Source organism: Pleuronectes platessa, chromosome 8 (genome assembly GCF_947347685.1).
Source record: "Pleuronectes platessa chromosome 8, fPlePla1.1, whole genome shotgun sequence".
In the NCBI taxonomy this organism is placed as follows: domain Eukaryota; kingdom Metazoa; phylum Chordata; class Actinopteri; order Pleuronectiformes; family Pleuronectidae; genus Pleuronectes; species Pleuronectes platessa.
The window spans coordinates 3,342,021-3,358,781 of NC_070633.1; the positions used below are offsets into that span (position 1 = coordinate 3,342,021).

General features: G+C 42.0%; 1 protein-coding gene across 1 annotated transcript; it reads right to left on the reverse strand.

The window, feature by feature from the left end:
* Positions 1 to 7,942: 7,942 nt before the first annotated feature.
* On the reverse strand, positions 7,943 to 9,233 carry LOC128446388 (piggyBac transposable element-derived protein 4-like). The gene is made up of 2 exons (XM_053429419.1): positions 8,485 to 9,233; positions 7,943 to 8,375 (listed from the first exon to the last, which is right to left on the reverse strand). The coding sequence occupies exons 1-2, from the start codon at positions 9,231 to 9,233 to the stop codon at positions 7,943 to 7,945; spliced, it is 1,182 nt and encodes a 393-aa protein (XP_053285394.1).
* Positions 9,234 to 16,761: the final 7,528 nt, after the last annotated feature.

Sequence of the window (16,761 nt, forward strand, 5' to 3'; positions counted from 1 at the left end):
TTCAAAAATAAAATACATTAGGTGTTTTTGGGCTGTGTGCTCTCCTGTGACACTTAATACACAGTGCCATAAACACCCTCCTCCTCAAAGTGCCTTCAAACCATTCTGACTTTTGACCTAGAAGCACCAAAGCATCGACGACAAGCTTATACCATGTAACAACTGAAGAGAGGCACCATGAGTATTTCTGCAAGGTGAACAATGTTTTAACATTGTTCTTTGGACTCTTCTCAAGGTTTTGTCACGCGCAGCCACTGTGTCTTTGAATTTACTCATCAGTGTCACATCAAAGGGTGCAATGATGACAGAGGCAGCATTAAAAGCAGATCCTTGCAGGCTGAGGGTGGTGAGGGGACCAAGATGAAACTGTTCTACAAAGAGCCAGGTTCCTCTACACTTTGAGATTGAAAGTTGCGATGCATTTCTGTGATCTGCTTGTCCTTGCCTCGCCCTCAGTGAACCAGGTAATCATCCGTAGCGAGATGGAAGGCGACTAACAGAGGCGTGTGAGCACCGCAGGGACTTGGTGAGTAACTATAGAATAAATATTCATATTTGTATTTTGCATCAAAACAGCATTACTGAACAAGAACAGATTGCACAGAACGGAATGTTATTTAGAGACAGGAAAGGGTGAGGGAACCAATAAATGGCATATGTTCCCACTTTATCCACTATATCAGTTACAACATTGGTGCAATTCTGTGGCCTGTTTTAACGAGTTCACCCTGAACCATCAGGATTGTGAAACCTTCTAAGTAGAGTCGGTTGTTTCATGGCCTCATAGCTTGACTCTGTCAGAAATACAGCAATGTGGAAAACTGGTTTTCATGTTGTATTTAATCAGTGTACATTTTCATCTTTATATGAACATTTTCAGCATGTTTCTTCATTAGTTGTGTTTGTTTGCAAATTATAAATGAACTCCTGTTCAGACAGTTGAGTATCATGAGCTAAATATGCATCTGAGTTCTGTCTGCACAGGTCCACTTACCCAGGAAGGACAGAGGTGACAGAACCATTCTCTGGTTTATCTGTGAGCTGTTTGAAACCTCGCTGCAGACAGTTAGGTGACAGCTGTCTGTATGAATGGGCCCAGTGTGGTCTTTGCAGACCTGCACCATATGCTGTCTGAAAGTGTTGTCAGTCTTTTTCATTATGTCTCTCTCTGAAGGTTCCAATGCAGGATAGAGATGAGAAAGGTTTATTGTGTTGGCACATTCATCATTCAGATAAATATTTATCCATCTAATTATTGTTACTACTACAGCAGGGAAACATTGGCAGGTTGACTACATGTACAGCTTGTTTACAACAGAGCCTTTTAGAAACCAACATGTTGCGGTGACGCAATTTAAAAGCAGATTCATCAAACTATTTTCTGTCTTATCAGTCTTTAGAAATCAACAGTTTCCAATACCTTAACAGGCCAGACTACCATAGCGGTCAATTGAAAGGACAAACTATATGCAGATAATTATTTCGTTATTAATACATTTTTCTGATAAGTTTGGTTTTAACTCCTGAGACGAAGTTTGGTTTTAATTTAATACTTAAATTAAAACTCCCAAGACTGACTCTTGACTGCATGGGTGTAACAATACTTTCTGACTCCATGGCTAGTACCAAGAGCAGCACTAGTATCCAGGATATTATTATTATATTACATTATATGTCATTTGGTTGACGCTTTTGTCCAAAGCGACTTACAATTATTACACTCAAAATTTATGAAGGGCCATTTAGGGGTTCAGTATCTTGCCAAGGACACTTCGGCATGCAGATCGGGAATATTGGGATTTGAACCGGCAACCTTCTTGTTGAAGAACCACCACTCTACCACCTAGGCCACACCGCATATTATGATTTCAATTTTGTAAAGTGGCAGAAACCGAACACATATTGTAAATTTTTAATACACAGTTACTGAGACGAACTGCTAGTGCATATCTTCAAGGATTGAAAGGTATTTGTACTTCAGTATTTCCACTTTATCAACTAATACTTTCACATCTCATACGTTCAAAAAACGACATCACAAAAGGGGTTGTTCTGCATAATGACTGACATTTTTCTGACATAAAGAACATTAGTAGATTTTTCAACATCTTGTCTGGTTTTACCTTTGCATTGTTAGGCACTAATTGCACTGTGAAGCAGAGTGTGAGTGTGCATGCATACACAATGCTGCCGGATTTGAGATATTGCACTGAAAGACATTTAGTGAAACAATGCACCAAGAAACTTTTTCAAAAGATGAAAATAAGAAGATCTAATATCTTGCAAACATTAATGTAACGCAGGTTTCTAAATATGCAAAAAAGAATGAAAAATCTGATTTGTGAAATATTATGCACTCAACATTTAATAGGCATCAACTGAGCATAAACATGTCAGTATTTACCCACCTCTTGCTTCTGAAATGGTATTTACAAAGCACAGGAGTCAGGTGATAGAGACATAAGAATAAGAACTCTGACATGATTTAACTCTATTTCAGAGGTAACCAAGGTACACTTCCTGAAAAGGTACAGGTAGGGTTGCAAATATGTAGGTTTGTGACATATTCAACTGATAGACATCACTTGTGCAGAATAGCAGAATAGACAGTGAAAATGCTCTTTGACTGGAGTTTTAAAGTGTATCTGTCTAATTTATGTCACAAACATGTTTGCAACCCTTTCTATGACGTACTCCCTTCAAAATAAAAGCACTGCACAATTCTGTTGACTGACTCCATTCATTTACTTTTGAAATTCATTTTTGAAAATATTGCAGGGAGCAGAGGATGCATGGCTTCAAACTGTGTAGTATTGGTATTTATTTGAGTACATAGAACTACTTTTATACAAGTAAATACAATAGTCAAACTTACAGCAATTTTCAAGGCAAACACTATATATAAAAACATAGTGCTGGAAGTAGCAGCTGCTCTGCAGAACATATTTCTGAACTAATAAGCTAAATATTGTGCATTGAAAAGATAAATGGGGAGATACTTACTTTGTGTGTGTGTTTATGCTCTTACGTTGAGCATACACACATACATTTTAACAGAAATAGCTAAAATAATAAATATGATATCTCTCAAGTGGTTGTTTTTGATAGATATCGGGTTGTAGATCTCGGCTTACATTTGGATGTGAAAAGTGATCTTGGGGTTGAAAAGGTTGGTGACCACTTCTCTATTTAAACGCAATATATTCAAACACAAGATACAAAATATAAAATATAAAATAAAATATAAAAATATAAAAACCTTATATAAAATGACAAATATTGTAATAATTAACACGGTATAATAGCTTTATACATTTTTTCTCTCCTTATGTTGTTTGAGGAGTATTTTCTTAAGTAAAGTTTATACCTTAAATGGTGCTTAGATCATTGTAGTTCTATTTTTACATTTTACAGTTAGCTACTGTTATTCAAACCACTTTGAGCCAATCTACACAACCGTTGGACAAGAAGAACATTACATTAATTTGGAGTGGTATTTCTGTCCACCTGATTAATCTAATATTCACACATATTCGCTTGTAGCTCTGTTTGGGTCTCAACCCGCTGCTAACTGCTCCATGGCGTTCAGTTGCTGTTCTCTAAATGTCTCTCTGCTGTTTGGTTGTGGAGCTGGTAGCATTCAATGGTCTTATCACAGCCTTTTTCACTGAGAGACCGGGGTTAAACAAGACTAAAACAAGCGGTGGTTGTAAATTCGATATTGTTGGCTGAAATGTATCTCGTGCTGAGAGGAAGTGACTGAGATGGTTTGTCATTACATGCAGCTCCTATTCACATTAAAAGTAGTATTCATTGATAGTGCAAATGTATGATACGGGTCAGAATAATTATTCCTTCATTCAGTCCTCACCTTGAACACGTATATAAAAAGTGTGATTGTCTGTAGCGTGAGATGATTGTGTCTGCGTGGGCTGCAAGGTCTGTGTTGAGAAAAGTGTGGAGACACAGGAGGCTCCTGCACCTTGAATATTCAAAGCAATTGCAAGTATTAAACTGGATAAGTCAATTCTATGGGTCTGAATGAGATATAACCCGCACCTGTGTAATAATGTTGAGCAGAGACTGGATAATCAAAGCTGGTAAAAACGAAATATTGGACATCGGAAAATCTCCTGGATGAAGTCAGCTGTTGTATGCTTAGTGACACAGTTCTGATGCTTGTTTGAGTAAGGAATGGGCAAAGCTATTTAGACTGGTCTCTATTGAGTGATGGGTGGGGATTGGGGGTGGGGGCGCGGTTTGGCCCTGCGGCTCTGCTTCTCCACAGAGACCAATCTGGACCTGGGGCTTCGGCTGGAGGGGCACTGCTGCTCCATCTGGAGGTTGAGTGAGCCTGAGGTGAGCAGACACACACACAGGTGAATGAACAAGCAGAGCACACATATTCAGTAAACACACACACACAGACACACACAGACACACACACACCCCGATGAATGCCTCAGCGAGTGAGAGAGTGGGAGGTTATTATCTCCACTCATGGCATGGCATTGTGTGTGCATCCAGGAGTCTGACATCTTGTCACTACATGAGAACAGCCTGGTGCTGAGTGTCAGTGAATGAATGACAGAGATGTTTGCTACTGTGTGTGTGTGTGTGTGTGTGTGTGTTCATATCTGTGTTATTTTGCCTCTTTCAATTCAGCACTCCATCTTGTCCCATCAATCTGTTGACTGACAAACTGTTGAATCACATCATTAAATGATCTACATCCCAGAATAAATGCATTAAAAAAATCCCCACAAAGACTGTTTGAGGCTGTCTAATGAATAAATCATTCTTTTTTCAGCTGATTCCAAGCCATAGATAGTTTGCTGCTCTACGCTCCATCTCATCATTTAACACTCCACCCAAATCAGATACACATACTAGTTCAACTCACCTCAAACATGCTGTCAGTGGCAGTACATTTAGTTTTGTTTTCTTTTTAGCACCCTGGCTCTGTGTTTTTTAAAACCTGTTTTATTTCTCCTCAGGCTCCTTGTCTTGTTTACACATATCACAGCATTAAATTACAAGGTTAGCTTTGTTGTAGCATGTCAGGAACATTCCTGCACTTACATTCTCTCAGGTTTTCAGGAGTTGCTGTGCAACACTACTCAGGTCTAAGTCAATCTGCCGTCCAGTGTTTAAACGGCAGTTGATTAATACCTGCTTCTCTTTTTTAATAACTTTAAGGAGAGTCAGTGTGTGTTTGTAAAAATGGTCTTTACATGCAAAATATGAGATCTAATCTACAAGTCTCTTTGCACTTTAAGCCAAAAATTAGGCAGATAATGAATCCAACCAAACAGAAAGGTGAAACAACAACAGAACAGATGATGATGATGTGTGGGCTGCGTATTGATGTTTAATATGAATGTTTGTGTAAATGTGACCTGTAGTGTAAAGCGCTTTGAGGGGTCAATAAGACTAGAAAAGCATCATATAAGTTTCTATTTGATTTATCATGCTGAGTTTCTTAAAAATTGCTCACAGGTTCATTTGCACTGCTTAACAGTTTTATGCAAAAAAGCTAAAGCTGCTCCTGTGTCTCTGTTTTCCTCTTCCCTCTCTTGGCTGGGGGCGGACAGACAGCTTGGATGTGGGTTATGTGGCGGTTTGTAGAGAGTGACTCTCTGTTTCCTTCTCCCTGCTGTATGGACACCAACTCACAGACAGCAAACAAGCCATGGTGATGGTGGCTTGTGCCTGCTAAAGTAAACACAGTAGCAGGCACAGTCACACACTCCTGTTGGCGGTAACATGGCCCTCTGGCCTCTGTTCCACCTCACCAGGCCACATTAGCTCTGCTGGATTGGCTCCTCAAACAACTTAGCGGTCAAATGTCCCCTCCACACCACAGGAACGAAGGTCTGCTTTGTCGCTGAGATGATGTCGGAAAAGTGAAATGCTGGTATCAGCTTAGATCGGGGGTGGAGATGCAACTTGCGACTCAGGGGTGTGTTTGACTGTGACAGCTGTGGAAACATACCCCTTCTGTTTTAATGTCTGTCCATGGGATGTCCTGGGTCCTGTTATCATGATCACACAGCCTGAAAAGTCAATTCACTATAAATCTAACTTGCAGTTGAATGCGCCCTAGCTAAGCCAATTTAAAATTTAAACACCAATTAGCCATTATTATGTCCAAAGATATGAACAGCTTTATTAATTCCACAAAAGTGATGAGCTGTAGTTTGATCAGATTAGAGAATACTTTAGTCAGGCTTCACTAACAGTCGCCTTATTTATCTTTCTACTTTTTGTCATACAAACTATCAAGACACATACTTTGGTGGATGAGCTTTGGACGTACTTATAAAAAGGTATTTATTATCTCTTATCGCAGAACTCCAGACTCTGATGTTGATCAAACCTGCCATCTAAAATCATATAAACACATTTTTTGAGCTACATACATTTTCAGGAAAACATCCTTGCTGCCATTTCCAGTGTAAAGTTTGTTTTTATTGCAAGTTTTAGGAGGATGGAAGGTATGCTCTTCTTACAATACTCAGGACCTTGACTTCAGAAACCAATGTTTTCACCCTCCCCCTTAAGACAGCAAAAACACTATTATCAGGCTTAAGGAAAAATGTGCTTTCAGTTAAATGTTGACAAAGTGAATGTTGTCAAAATCTTTCTAAGGTTACCCCTGACTGACACACTCCCACCTTTGCTTAACCTCTTAAGAAACGGGTGAAAATCGCCTAAAACGCCTGTTTGAGGACACCCAAATTAAATTGAAAGCTGTTCTTGAACCATTTGGCGTACATGCATGATCTTGGTCTCTTTTTAAAGGTAACATTCTGATCTTCCCTACCCAATAGTCAGAATAACTATAAGTGCTACTTGCATTGAGTAATAGCAGTTGGCACACAGTGAGGTAGAAGGTTTTTATTTTCGCCTGAATATTTTTGGTAAACAGATGCCTGCTGCTGACTATAGCTGGGACTTATGAGCTGGAAAACCCAATGGGACCCTAGCATGAAGCCTTGACTAGCTCAAGTTCAAATTTGAACACAATACCAAAGAAAATGAATATTTTACAGATGTTTTACTAAGGGCATGTCTGGGCGTTTTCCAAAAAGGCCATTTGGAGGCTCCAAAGGACCCTTGGTACCCATGGTAACCAAATAGGCTAAAAAGGCTACTTTTACACTAAAAATCATACTTTTATATAAAGGAGACAAAACTGGTCATATGGTTAAAAATGTATTCAAATATACATCTTTCGTATTTTTGGATACATGCCAGCCATTGTAGCAGTCACGACCGGGGACGAAACACAAAGGCACACCGCAGGAGGAGGCTTGTGGAGGTCTTTGTAGTGCCCTATCAGGATGTCACCACCCATGCACATCGATGGATCTATATGGGAAAAGAAAAATAAGTCTGAGGAATTAGAAAAGCCTTACAGATGCGGTACATATCTATTCATGATAATTAACATAAATAATACTTAGCTTTCACATGTTTTGGCAACATGAGAGCCATTGTAGCAGTCACCCATGCACCTCGATGGACCTATATGGGAAAAGAAAAAAAAGTCTGAGGAATTAGAAAAGCCTTACAGATGCGGTACATATCTATCCATGATAATTAACATAAATAATACTTAGCTTTCACATGTTTTTGGCAACATAACAGCCATTGTAGCAGTCACCCATGCACCTCGATGGACCTATATGGGAAAAGAAAAATAAGTCGAAGCAATTAGAAAAGCCGTACAGATGCAGTAAATATCTATTCATGATAATAAACATAAATAATACTTACATTTCACAGGTTTTTGGCAACATGACAGCCATTGTAGCAGTCACCCATGCACCTCGATGGACCTATATGGGAAAAGAAAAATAAGTCTGAGCAATTAGAAAAGCTGTACAGATGCAGTAAATATCTATTCATGATAATAAACATAAATAATACTTACATTTCACAGGTTTTTGGCAACATGCCAGGCATTGTAGCAGTCGCGACTGGGTAAAAAACACAGAGACACATCGCAGGCGGGGCACTTCGTTGGTGTCTTTGCATGGCACAGCCTGCACTTCAGCCGACCATTGGTGCTGTGCCCAGAGATATAAACCATCCTGTGGTGTGTTGTGAATGGAGCAGGAGGTGGTACGGTTCTCGCTGTGGTGGGAGATCCCGCCTCTGCCAGCTCCATGATGAGGGTCTCTCTGAAAGTCTTCTGGGCCATAGGTAACTTTCCTCTACCTCGTGCAAGGTCTTTTTGGAGGAGAAAGGCATTCACTATCCCGATGTCCATGAAGTGATAGAAGAACGTCTTGTACCACCTCATCGTCTTGTGGAGGACTTTGTAATACCCTATCAGGGCGTCAGAGAGGTCCACTCCACCCATAAACCTGGTTGGACAGAAAAACACAAGATTGAGAAAAATATACTAAAACTATGAAGCACACAAATTATTACATTTCAAAGGGCATAAAACATCGGTAAATATATAATATGTACCTGTTGTATTCCTTCACTGCTGGTGGAACCGGGATGTTCTTCAATGACCACTGCCCATCTGCACCTTTGACTCTCCTCTGCACTGTCTCCTCTGCATGTGCCGTGTGGAGTGTTGAGCACATGGAGACGTCCCTCGTGTCTCGCCACCGGACAAAGAGGAGGGAGTCCTTCCTGATCCAACGGATACTGCCACAGGGAGACTTCGAGACCAGAGCGTTGACTTTGCTTTTTGGGAAACCAATTCTGTTTGTGCGGATGGTTCCACACGCCCAAATCCTCTTCTGAAGGAGGTCGCGGAAAAGGATGGGACTTGTATAAAAATTGTCCACAAAGAGCTTGTAGCCCGATCCCAGCAATGGTGTGTCAATGAGCGTCATAACAGAATCGTAACTCAGCCCCTTGCCAGTAACTCCCTGTAACTTCCCCTGATAGACAAAAAAGTCCCATGTATAACCGTTCCTGGAGTCCGCCAGAACGAAGAGTTTGTAACCCCAGCGAACAGGTTTGTTCCTCATGTACTGTTTCAGTCCAATGCGGGCTTTGGAGGCAACCATGCGCTCATCGATGGAAATATCTTGGCTCGGGTGATAATTCCTTTTGCAGGCGTTTCTTATGTCCTCGTAGATCGGTTTGATTTTGCAGAGTCGGTCGAAGTCTGCTGTGCCTCTGTTCTTCTCGTTAGCAGCATCCGCCAGCAAGCTACTGAGGTGAAGTGCCCGGGAGATTCTGAGGAACTTCCTACCACTCATTACATGTCTCGGGAGTGGCAAATTGTACAGTTGGCTCTGTCGCCAATAGTCGTTAAGTCCACAGCATTTTACAATACCCATGTAAATAACCATGGACATGAATGAATACATGTCGTGTATTGTCAAAGCAATCCATGGTTTGGTGGGTGTGGAGTAGTTCTTCGAGCCAAAGTCATTTGTGTTATCAAGGACTGTCATTAAAATCGTGTTGGTAAAATACAGTTGAAAAAGCTGCAGGACTGTGTACGTCGCTGTAGAGATGAGCTGGGGTCCTGGTGTACGTGTGGGTCTGAAGGTGGGCTGTGGTGGTGTCACATCTGCATCATCAACATCATTCCATCTCTCTCTAGATGGGATGGCTGACACACCGGCTTGACTTCGGCTGCTGCCGCTTCTCCCTCTCGCCCTACCTCTCCCTCCTCTGCCTCCTCTGCCTCGTGGTCTTCTCCTGCTGGCAGAACCTCTCTGAGGAGTTGGGGGATTGGACTCCTCTCCTGAGGAACTGTCCGGCTGCTCCACTCTACGTGGCCGCTTGCTGGCTGGACACGATGTAACCGGCTCCCAAGCCGTATCTGAATCAGCTGATTGCCTATTTTTGAAAATAAAGAAAAAACGGTTATTTACTACTCTAGATAAAACTTGTATGAGTTTTACACAAACACACATCTCCCCCCATATGTATGTGCACACCTGTTCACATTCCAATCGTCACACAAAGGCAGCACACCTCTCCCCGCCCCATATATATTTACACCTATTTACATTCCAATATTCCCACAAAGGCAGCACACATCTCCCCGCCCCATGTATATTTACACCTGTTCACATTCAAATCGTCACACAAAGGCAGCACACATCTCCCCGCCCCATGTATATTTACACCTGTTCACATTCAAATCGTCACACAAAGGCAGGACACATCTCCCCGCCCCATGTATATTTACACCTATTTACATTCCAATCGTCACACATAGGAAACACTCATCTCTCCCACAACTGAATCCACACCTTTTACAAATCAACAGTAAATCCTAAAAAAACACATACACGAACACACACAGTAATTTATAAGTTATATATATATTATAATAAAATACGTACTTGTCAAGAGTAATGTCTCGTCCTTCCAGAAACATAACCTCTGCCTCGGAGTCAAACGACGTGTCGCTGTCTTCCTCTGATACGTCATCATCAGACTCGTCGCTGGCACGCCGATAACACAGATCCCTGGCTTCTTCGGTCGTGAAGTTCCGTTTCTCTAAACGTTTCACCATACTGTAGCTCCAAAACGCTCCAAAGCAAGACTGAATTCTGCGCACGGATCTCACAGCAACGCTCTCGGACTTTTACACACGGATCTCAAAAGCACCGCTAACTCACTTTTACGCACGGAGGCGAGATGCTCAGGAAACAGGTGTTCGCTGTTGTGCAGTGACTTGCTGTGTGTTGTTATTTATCTATCGCGTCGAGCAGGACACGTAGGTGCTGGAAATGTAATTGGCTAATCAATACGCCAGTCATAACAACAATCGATTGGAATTGGCTGAGCCTGTACACGTCACAAGAAGGACGCGCACTCTCTGTCAACGAGGGCTCTCGTTGGCTTTTGCTGGCTGTGGACAACCCCTGCCTTCTTCAATTGGGTCGAATGAGCTGTCAATCTAAAGTTCAGAGTGCAGCCACCATTTTGATATCCAGAGAGCTGCTTTGTTTACATGCGAACAGAAGTTAGAATGGAAAAAAAGTCAAAGTTGGCACTTAGCTGCTGGCTACTCTGAGATTACGCATCAGCTGGCTGTGGCTATTCTTTGATGAAATAGTGTGCTATGGAGTGATTATGTTACTGGATTCGATCGTCTGGACCTTTATCAATGTACCAACACCGTTTTTGTTGGAATGTTATCGATCTGTGGATTAATATCATGCTTCTTAGGTGAGTGACGTCGACTGTCTTAATAATTTTTTTTGGTAAGTTGTCTGACTGTTAGGTTGATTGTATCGGCTGTGGTGATCGGATCTTTAAATGGTTTACATCAGTACTGTGCAAACGTACAAATATGTACATGTATAACATCCATATTGTATATATCTGCTTCTAGTGTTTATAATAATCATATACTGTTCCCTATGTGTATATTTATGCTTATGTTGACCACAGCAAAATCCTTGTATGTATACACCTACTTGGCAATAAACCTTGATTCAGACTCTGATTCTCCTCTTCCAGCCTGTTACTATTTTCAAAATCTACTTTCCTTTTAAAACACATTGTATTACATTACATTACATTACATTTCATTTAGCTAACGTTTTTATCCAAAGCGACTTACAATAAGTGCATTTAACCATGAAGGTACAAACCCAAAACAACAAGAATCAAGAAAGTACAATTTATTCAAAAAAGCCAAACTACAAAGTGCTATAAGTAAGTGCTATTTAAATGCTACTAAATTGTTAGTTTAAACTTGTTTTCAAGGTATAGTCATTAGAGGTATGTTTTTAGTTTGCAGCAGAAGATGTGTGAACTTTCTGCTCTCCTGATGTCCATGGGGAGCCACGGGGGATGTGGAAATAGAGGCAGAAAAAGAGGAGAGAGGAGACTGATAAGCGAACAGGTCATCCAGGTGTTTTCCGCCATTTCATTTCTGATGCTCGCATAGTGGCTCTGTCGGCACACACCAAGTCAGACAACCACGGAGCTGGGGAGGACTTTTGGACCTGTCGTGTCGTAAGAAGAGAGAGACAGTCAAAGAGGAGGAAAAGTAGAAGGGAGAGTGTCTGTGGCAGAGTTAGGATGCATGAGTGAGAAAGAGTCAGTGGAAGGGAGGGCTACGGTGGCCCTGAGAGCTCAACGAACAGCAACTTAAAAAAAACACATGCAAGTTGGCAAAACACAAGCAAAGTAAGAAAACATCTTCATCAATTTCACAACACAACACATTACAGAAATGCGCAGCAAATAGAGAAACTCACTGCAAATAGACAAACGCGCTGCAAATAGAGGAGAAACCACAACGGAAGTGTTTCCAGAGGACAGCTAAAAGTGATGGACACTGCCACAGGATACACAAAAATGTCCAATACACCATACAAATTTGGTTCCACACGGGGATCGGCCACCCGCGGCTCTGGAGCCGAACGCGGCTCTTCAGCCTCTCTGCAGTGGCTGTACAGTACAGTGTTGTGCATATTTTTCGTGAACGCTGAACTTAACGAATCAGTTTTCATATTATTAACGTGAACGTAACGATGAACGTGAGTGAACGTCACGTCTATTTTTTAAATCATCATCGTATCAGGCCATGATGAAATACCAGGAGCGGGTGAGTGTGTGTGTGTGTGTGTGTAGCGGGCGGACCGGCCCCGGGTCCCGGCCCTCCGACCCCGCCCACTCGCATGGAGAGACCCAAAGTGAGATCTGAGCACGGAAGATGGTCCGATCTAGGGACATGCCGTCTTCTCCTGTTAAACTGAATAAACAGCGCTAACAAGCAAGCCCCTGTTTGCGTTCGGCTCCAGAGCCGCGGGTGGCCGACCCCTGAGTGGAACCAAATTTGTATGATGTATTGGACATTTTTGTGTCTCCTTTGGCAGCAGTGTCCATCACTTTTAGCTTTCCTCTGGAAACACTTCCATTGTGGTTTCTCCTCTATTTGCAGCGCGTTTGTCAATTTGTAGCGCGTGTGTTTTGTCAACTTGCATATGTCTTAAGTTGCTGTTCGTTAAGCTCTCAGGGCCACCGTAGAGGACTGATAAAACAGAGGAGGCTAGAGAGGAGGGAGAGAGGGAATGAATGTTGCGACGGACAGGTACAGGGTCTGTTGATGTGGTAGGGTTGTCGGTTTGAGAAAGTTGGAGAGAGTAGGAGACATGAAGTGGGGTTACAGTGAGGTTAGAAGTTGAGAAGTTTCTGCTGAAAATATAGTCAAGGTGATTACCGGCTTTGTGAGTAGAAGGGGAGGGACTGAGTGAGAGAGCAAAGGAAGTCAGTAAAAGTAAGAGGTCAGATGACTTCTCAGTCTGGCACTTATCAGCCAGAATGATAAGTGCAGGGCCATTTTTTGGGAAGTTTGATAGGAGGACGTCTAATTCCTCCAAAAAATCTCCCGAAGAACCTGGTGGACTGTAGAGAACAACAATAGTTAATTGTACCGGATGAGAAACTGTCACAGCATGAAATTCAAAGACAGTTGGGTAAAAAGTGGAAGCAGGTAGAGAGAAAATACTCCATTTGGGGGACACAAGTAAACCTGTACCACCACCCCTACCAGTGGTTCTGGGTGTTCAAATCTTGTTTCTGGTTCCCGGTACACTATTTTACAGGGGCACATTCGCTGCATTGTGGACTTGGCTCCACCTAAGACGAATGTGAATACTTTTCAGAAACACAAACAAGCAAGAGTGCTTTTTTAAATGGCAGGATGATAGTCAGTACTGCCACTGATCCAGTGCTGACACACCACTATGGAGATTCTGTCTGTGCTATGTTGAGCGACGGTCAGTCATTCATCTCTGTGCCCCCTGACCTTCCATGTCACAGACTACACGCTTCCTAGCTCCCTCAGTTATACGTAGCATTTTTTCAACTATTCTGGGATGATTGTAGCAGAAGGGTATAGCTTCCTTTTCACATCATTTTTTATGTATCCTTTTCCTTTGGCCATGTTTAGAACTGGTATCAACACATGTCTAAGGGAACCTGAAACCGGGGAGAACAAACCCAGTACGGGCAGTATGTCTCGGGTGACCCACTCAGCTGACGTGTTCTGATCCACTACTGGATGATATTCTTTTTTTTTTTTTACTGTTTCAAATTTGTAATATATTATTTAATTTACATGTACATGACAATATTTTTTTTTCTCAAGATGGCTTCTGTCATTTCAGGTAGATCTCGTCCCCCTGATGAATGTTCATGTTTCTGATTAGTTTGGTTTAACAAGTTATTTGATGCAATGAAATAAGGGGAGAAATCACAGCTGAGTCTAAATCATTGGTTGAGGGATTATACTGGTGGGACCTCAATACCACGGCTCCACTCCACAATCACTAGTGTATAGAGTCTTGCTCCAAATGAGGTCACCATGGCAATATGGCAGCAAGTGTATCTAGGGTAATTTGACTTCATCTTTGAATAGAGGGTGGAAGTGGAAATGTATTGTCCCTCCTTAGATACTGTCATTGATCAACTTAAGATAAGATGCATTTATTCGTCCCAAACACATGCACAGTCATGCAAAGGCACACTCATGCAGGTAGGGAAATTTAATCTCTGCTTTTGACCCATCTTGTGCAGTACACACAGAGCAGTGAGCAGCCGCGTACGGCGCTCAGGGAGCAGATGTTGGGGGAGTAAGGTGCCTTGCTCAGGGGCACTAGACAGGGTAGGGAGACTCTTGGATTTTTGGACAGATCAATCCAGGTTCGTCTTTTGTTGTCTCTCCGTGGAGTCGAACCAGAGACCTTCTCTGCCCATAGTCCAAGTTTCTGCCACTAGACCACTGCCTCTCTCATATATGGAGTCCATAAGTCAGACTGGCTAAAAACAACATCATTAAGTCTTTGTGAACAGAAGTGTTGCACAGTTTTATTGGCATTTACACGCAAGTGAGCAATCCCCATCAAGCACTTGTTATTTATCGGTAATGATAAAGTAGAAGTAATAAGTAAATAAAAGTCAGAGTATACTTATGTAAAAAATATATATATACAGTGGGTACGGAAAGTATTCAGACCCTTTACATTTTTCACTCTGTTTCATTGCAGCCTTTTGCTAAAATCAAAAAAGTTAATTTTATTTCTCATTAATGTTAACTCAGCACCTCATCTTTTCAGAAAAAAACAGAAATGTAGAAATTTTTGCAAATTTAAAAAAGAAAAACTGAAATATCACATGGTCATAAGTATTCAGACCCTTTGCTCAGTATTGAGTAGAAGCACCCTTTTGAGCTAGTACAGCCATGAGTCTTCTTGGGAATGATTTTCACTCCTGGATTTGGGGATCATCTGCCATTCTTCCTTGCAGATCCTCTCAAGTTCCATCAGGTTGGATGGTGAACGTTGGTGGACAGCCATTTTCAGGTCTCTCCAGAGATGCTCAATTGGGTTTAGGTCAGGGCTCTGGCTGGGCCAGTCAAGAATGGTCACAGAGTTGTTCCGAAGCCACTCCTTTGTTATTTTAGCTGTGTGCTTAGGGTCATTGTCTTGTTGGAAGGTGAAACTTCGGCCCAGTCTGAGGTCCAGAGCACTCTGGAAGAGGTTTTCTTCCAGGATATCTCTGTTCTTGGCCGCATTCATCTTTCCTTCAATTGCATCTAGTCGTCCTGTCCCTGCAGCTGAAAAACACCCCCATAGCATAATGCTGCCACCACCATGTTTCACTGTTGGGATTGTATTGGGCAGGTGACGAGCAGTGCCTGGTTTTCTCCACACATACCGCTTAGAATTAATGCCAAAAAGTTCAGAGAATCTTATTTCTCAGTCTGGGAGTCCTTCATGTGTTTTTTGGCAAACTCTATGCGGGCTTTCCTATGTCTTGCACTGAGCAGAGGCTTCCATCGGGCCACTCTGCCATAAAGCCCCGACTGGTGGAGGGCTGCAGTGATAGTTGCCTTTGTGGAACTTTCTCCCATCTCCCTACTGCATCTCTGGAGCTCAGCCACAGTGATCTTTGGGTTCTTCTTTACCTCTCTCACCAAGGCTCTTCTCCCACGATTGCTCAGTTTGGCTGGACGGCCAGGTCTAGGAAGAGTTCTGGTCATCCCAAACTTCTTCCATTTAAGGATTATGGAGGCCACTGTGCTCTTAGGAACCTTGAGTGCTGCAGAAATTCTTTTGTAACCTTTTCCAGATCTGTGCCACAATTCTGTCTCTGCGCTCCTTGGGCAGTTCCTTCGACCTCATGATTCTCATTTGCTCTGACATGCACTGTGAGCTGTAAGGTCTTATATAGACAGGTGTGTGCCTTTCCTAATCAAGTCCAATCAGTTTAATTAAACACAGCTGGACTCCAATGAAGGAGTAGAACCATCTCAAGGAGGATCAGAAGAAATGGACAGCATGTGAGTTCAATGTGAGTGTCACAGCAAAGGGTCTGAATACTTATGACCATGTGATATTTCAGTTTTTCTTTTTTAATAAATTTGCACAAATTTCTACATTTCAGTTTTTTTCTCTCAAGATGGGGTGCTGAGTGTACATTAATGAGAAATAAAATGAACTTTTCTGATTTTAGCAAATGGCTGCAATGATACAAAGAGTGAAACATTTAAAGGGGTCTGAATACTTTACATACCCACTGTATATCAGAAAGCCTTGTCAAACCTTAGAGCTAACATTGTAAATATACAACGGGTGGCTGTGGCTGAGGGGTAGAGTGGTCGTCCTCCAACCTGAAGGTCGGCAGTTCGATCCCCAGTCTGACCCATCTGCATGCCGTAGTGTCCTTGGGCAAGATGCTGAACCCTGAATGGCCCCCCATAGAATAATTAAGTGCTGTGAATAGATGCACTGTATGAATGTGTGTGTG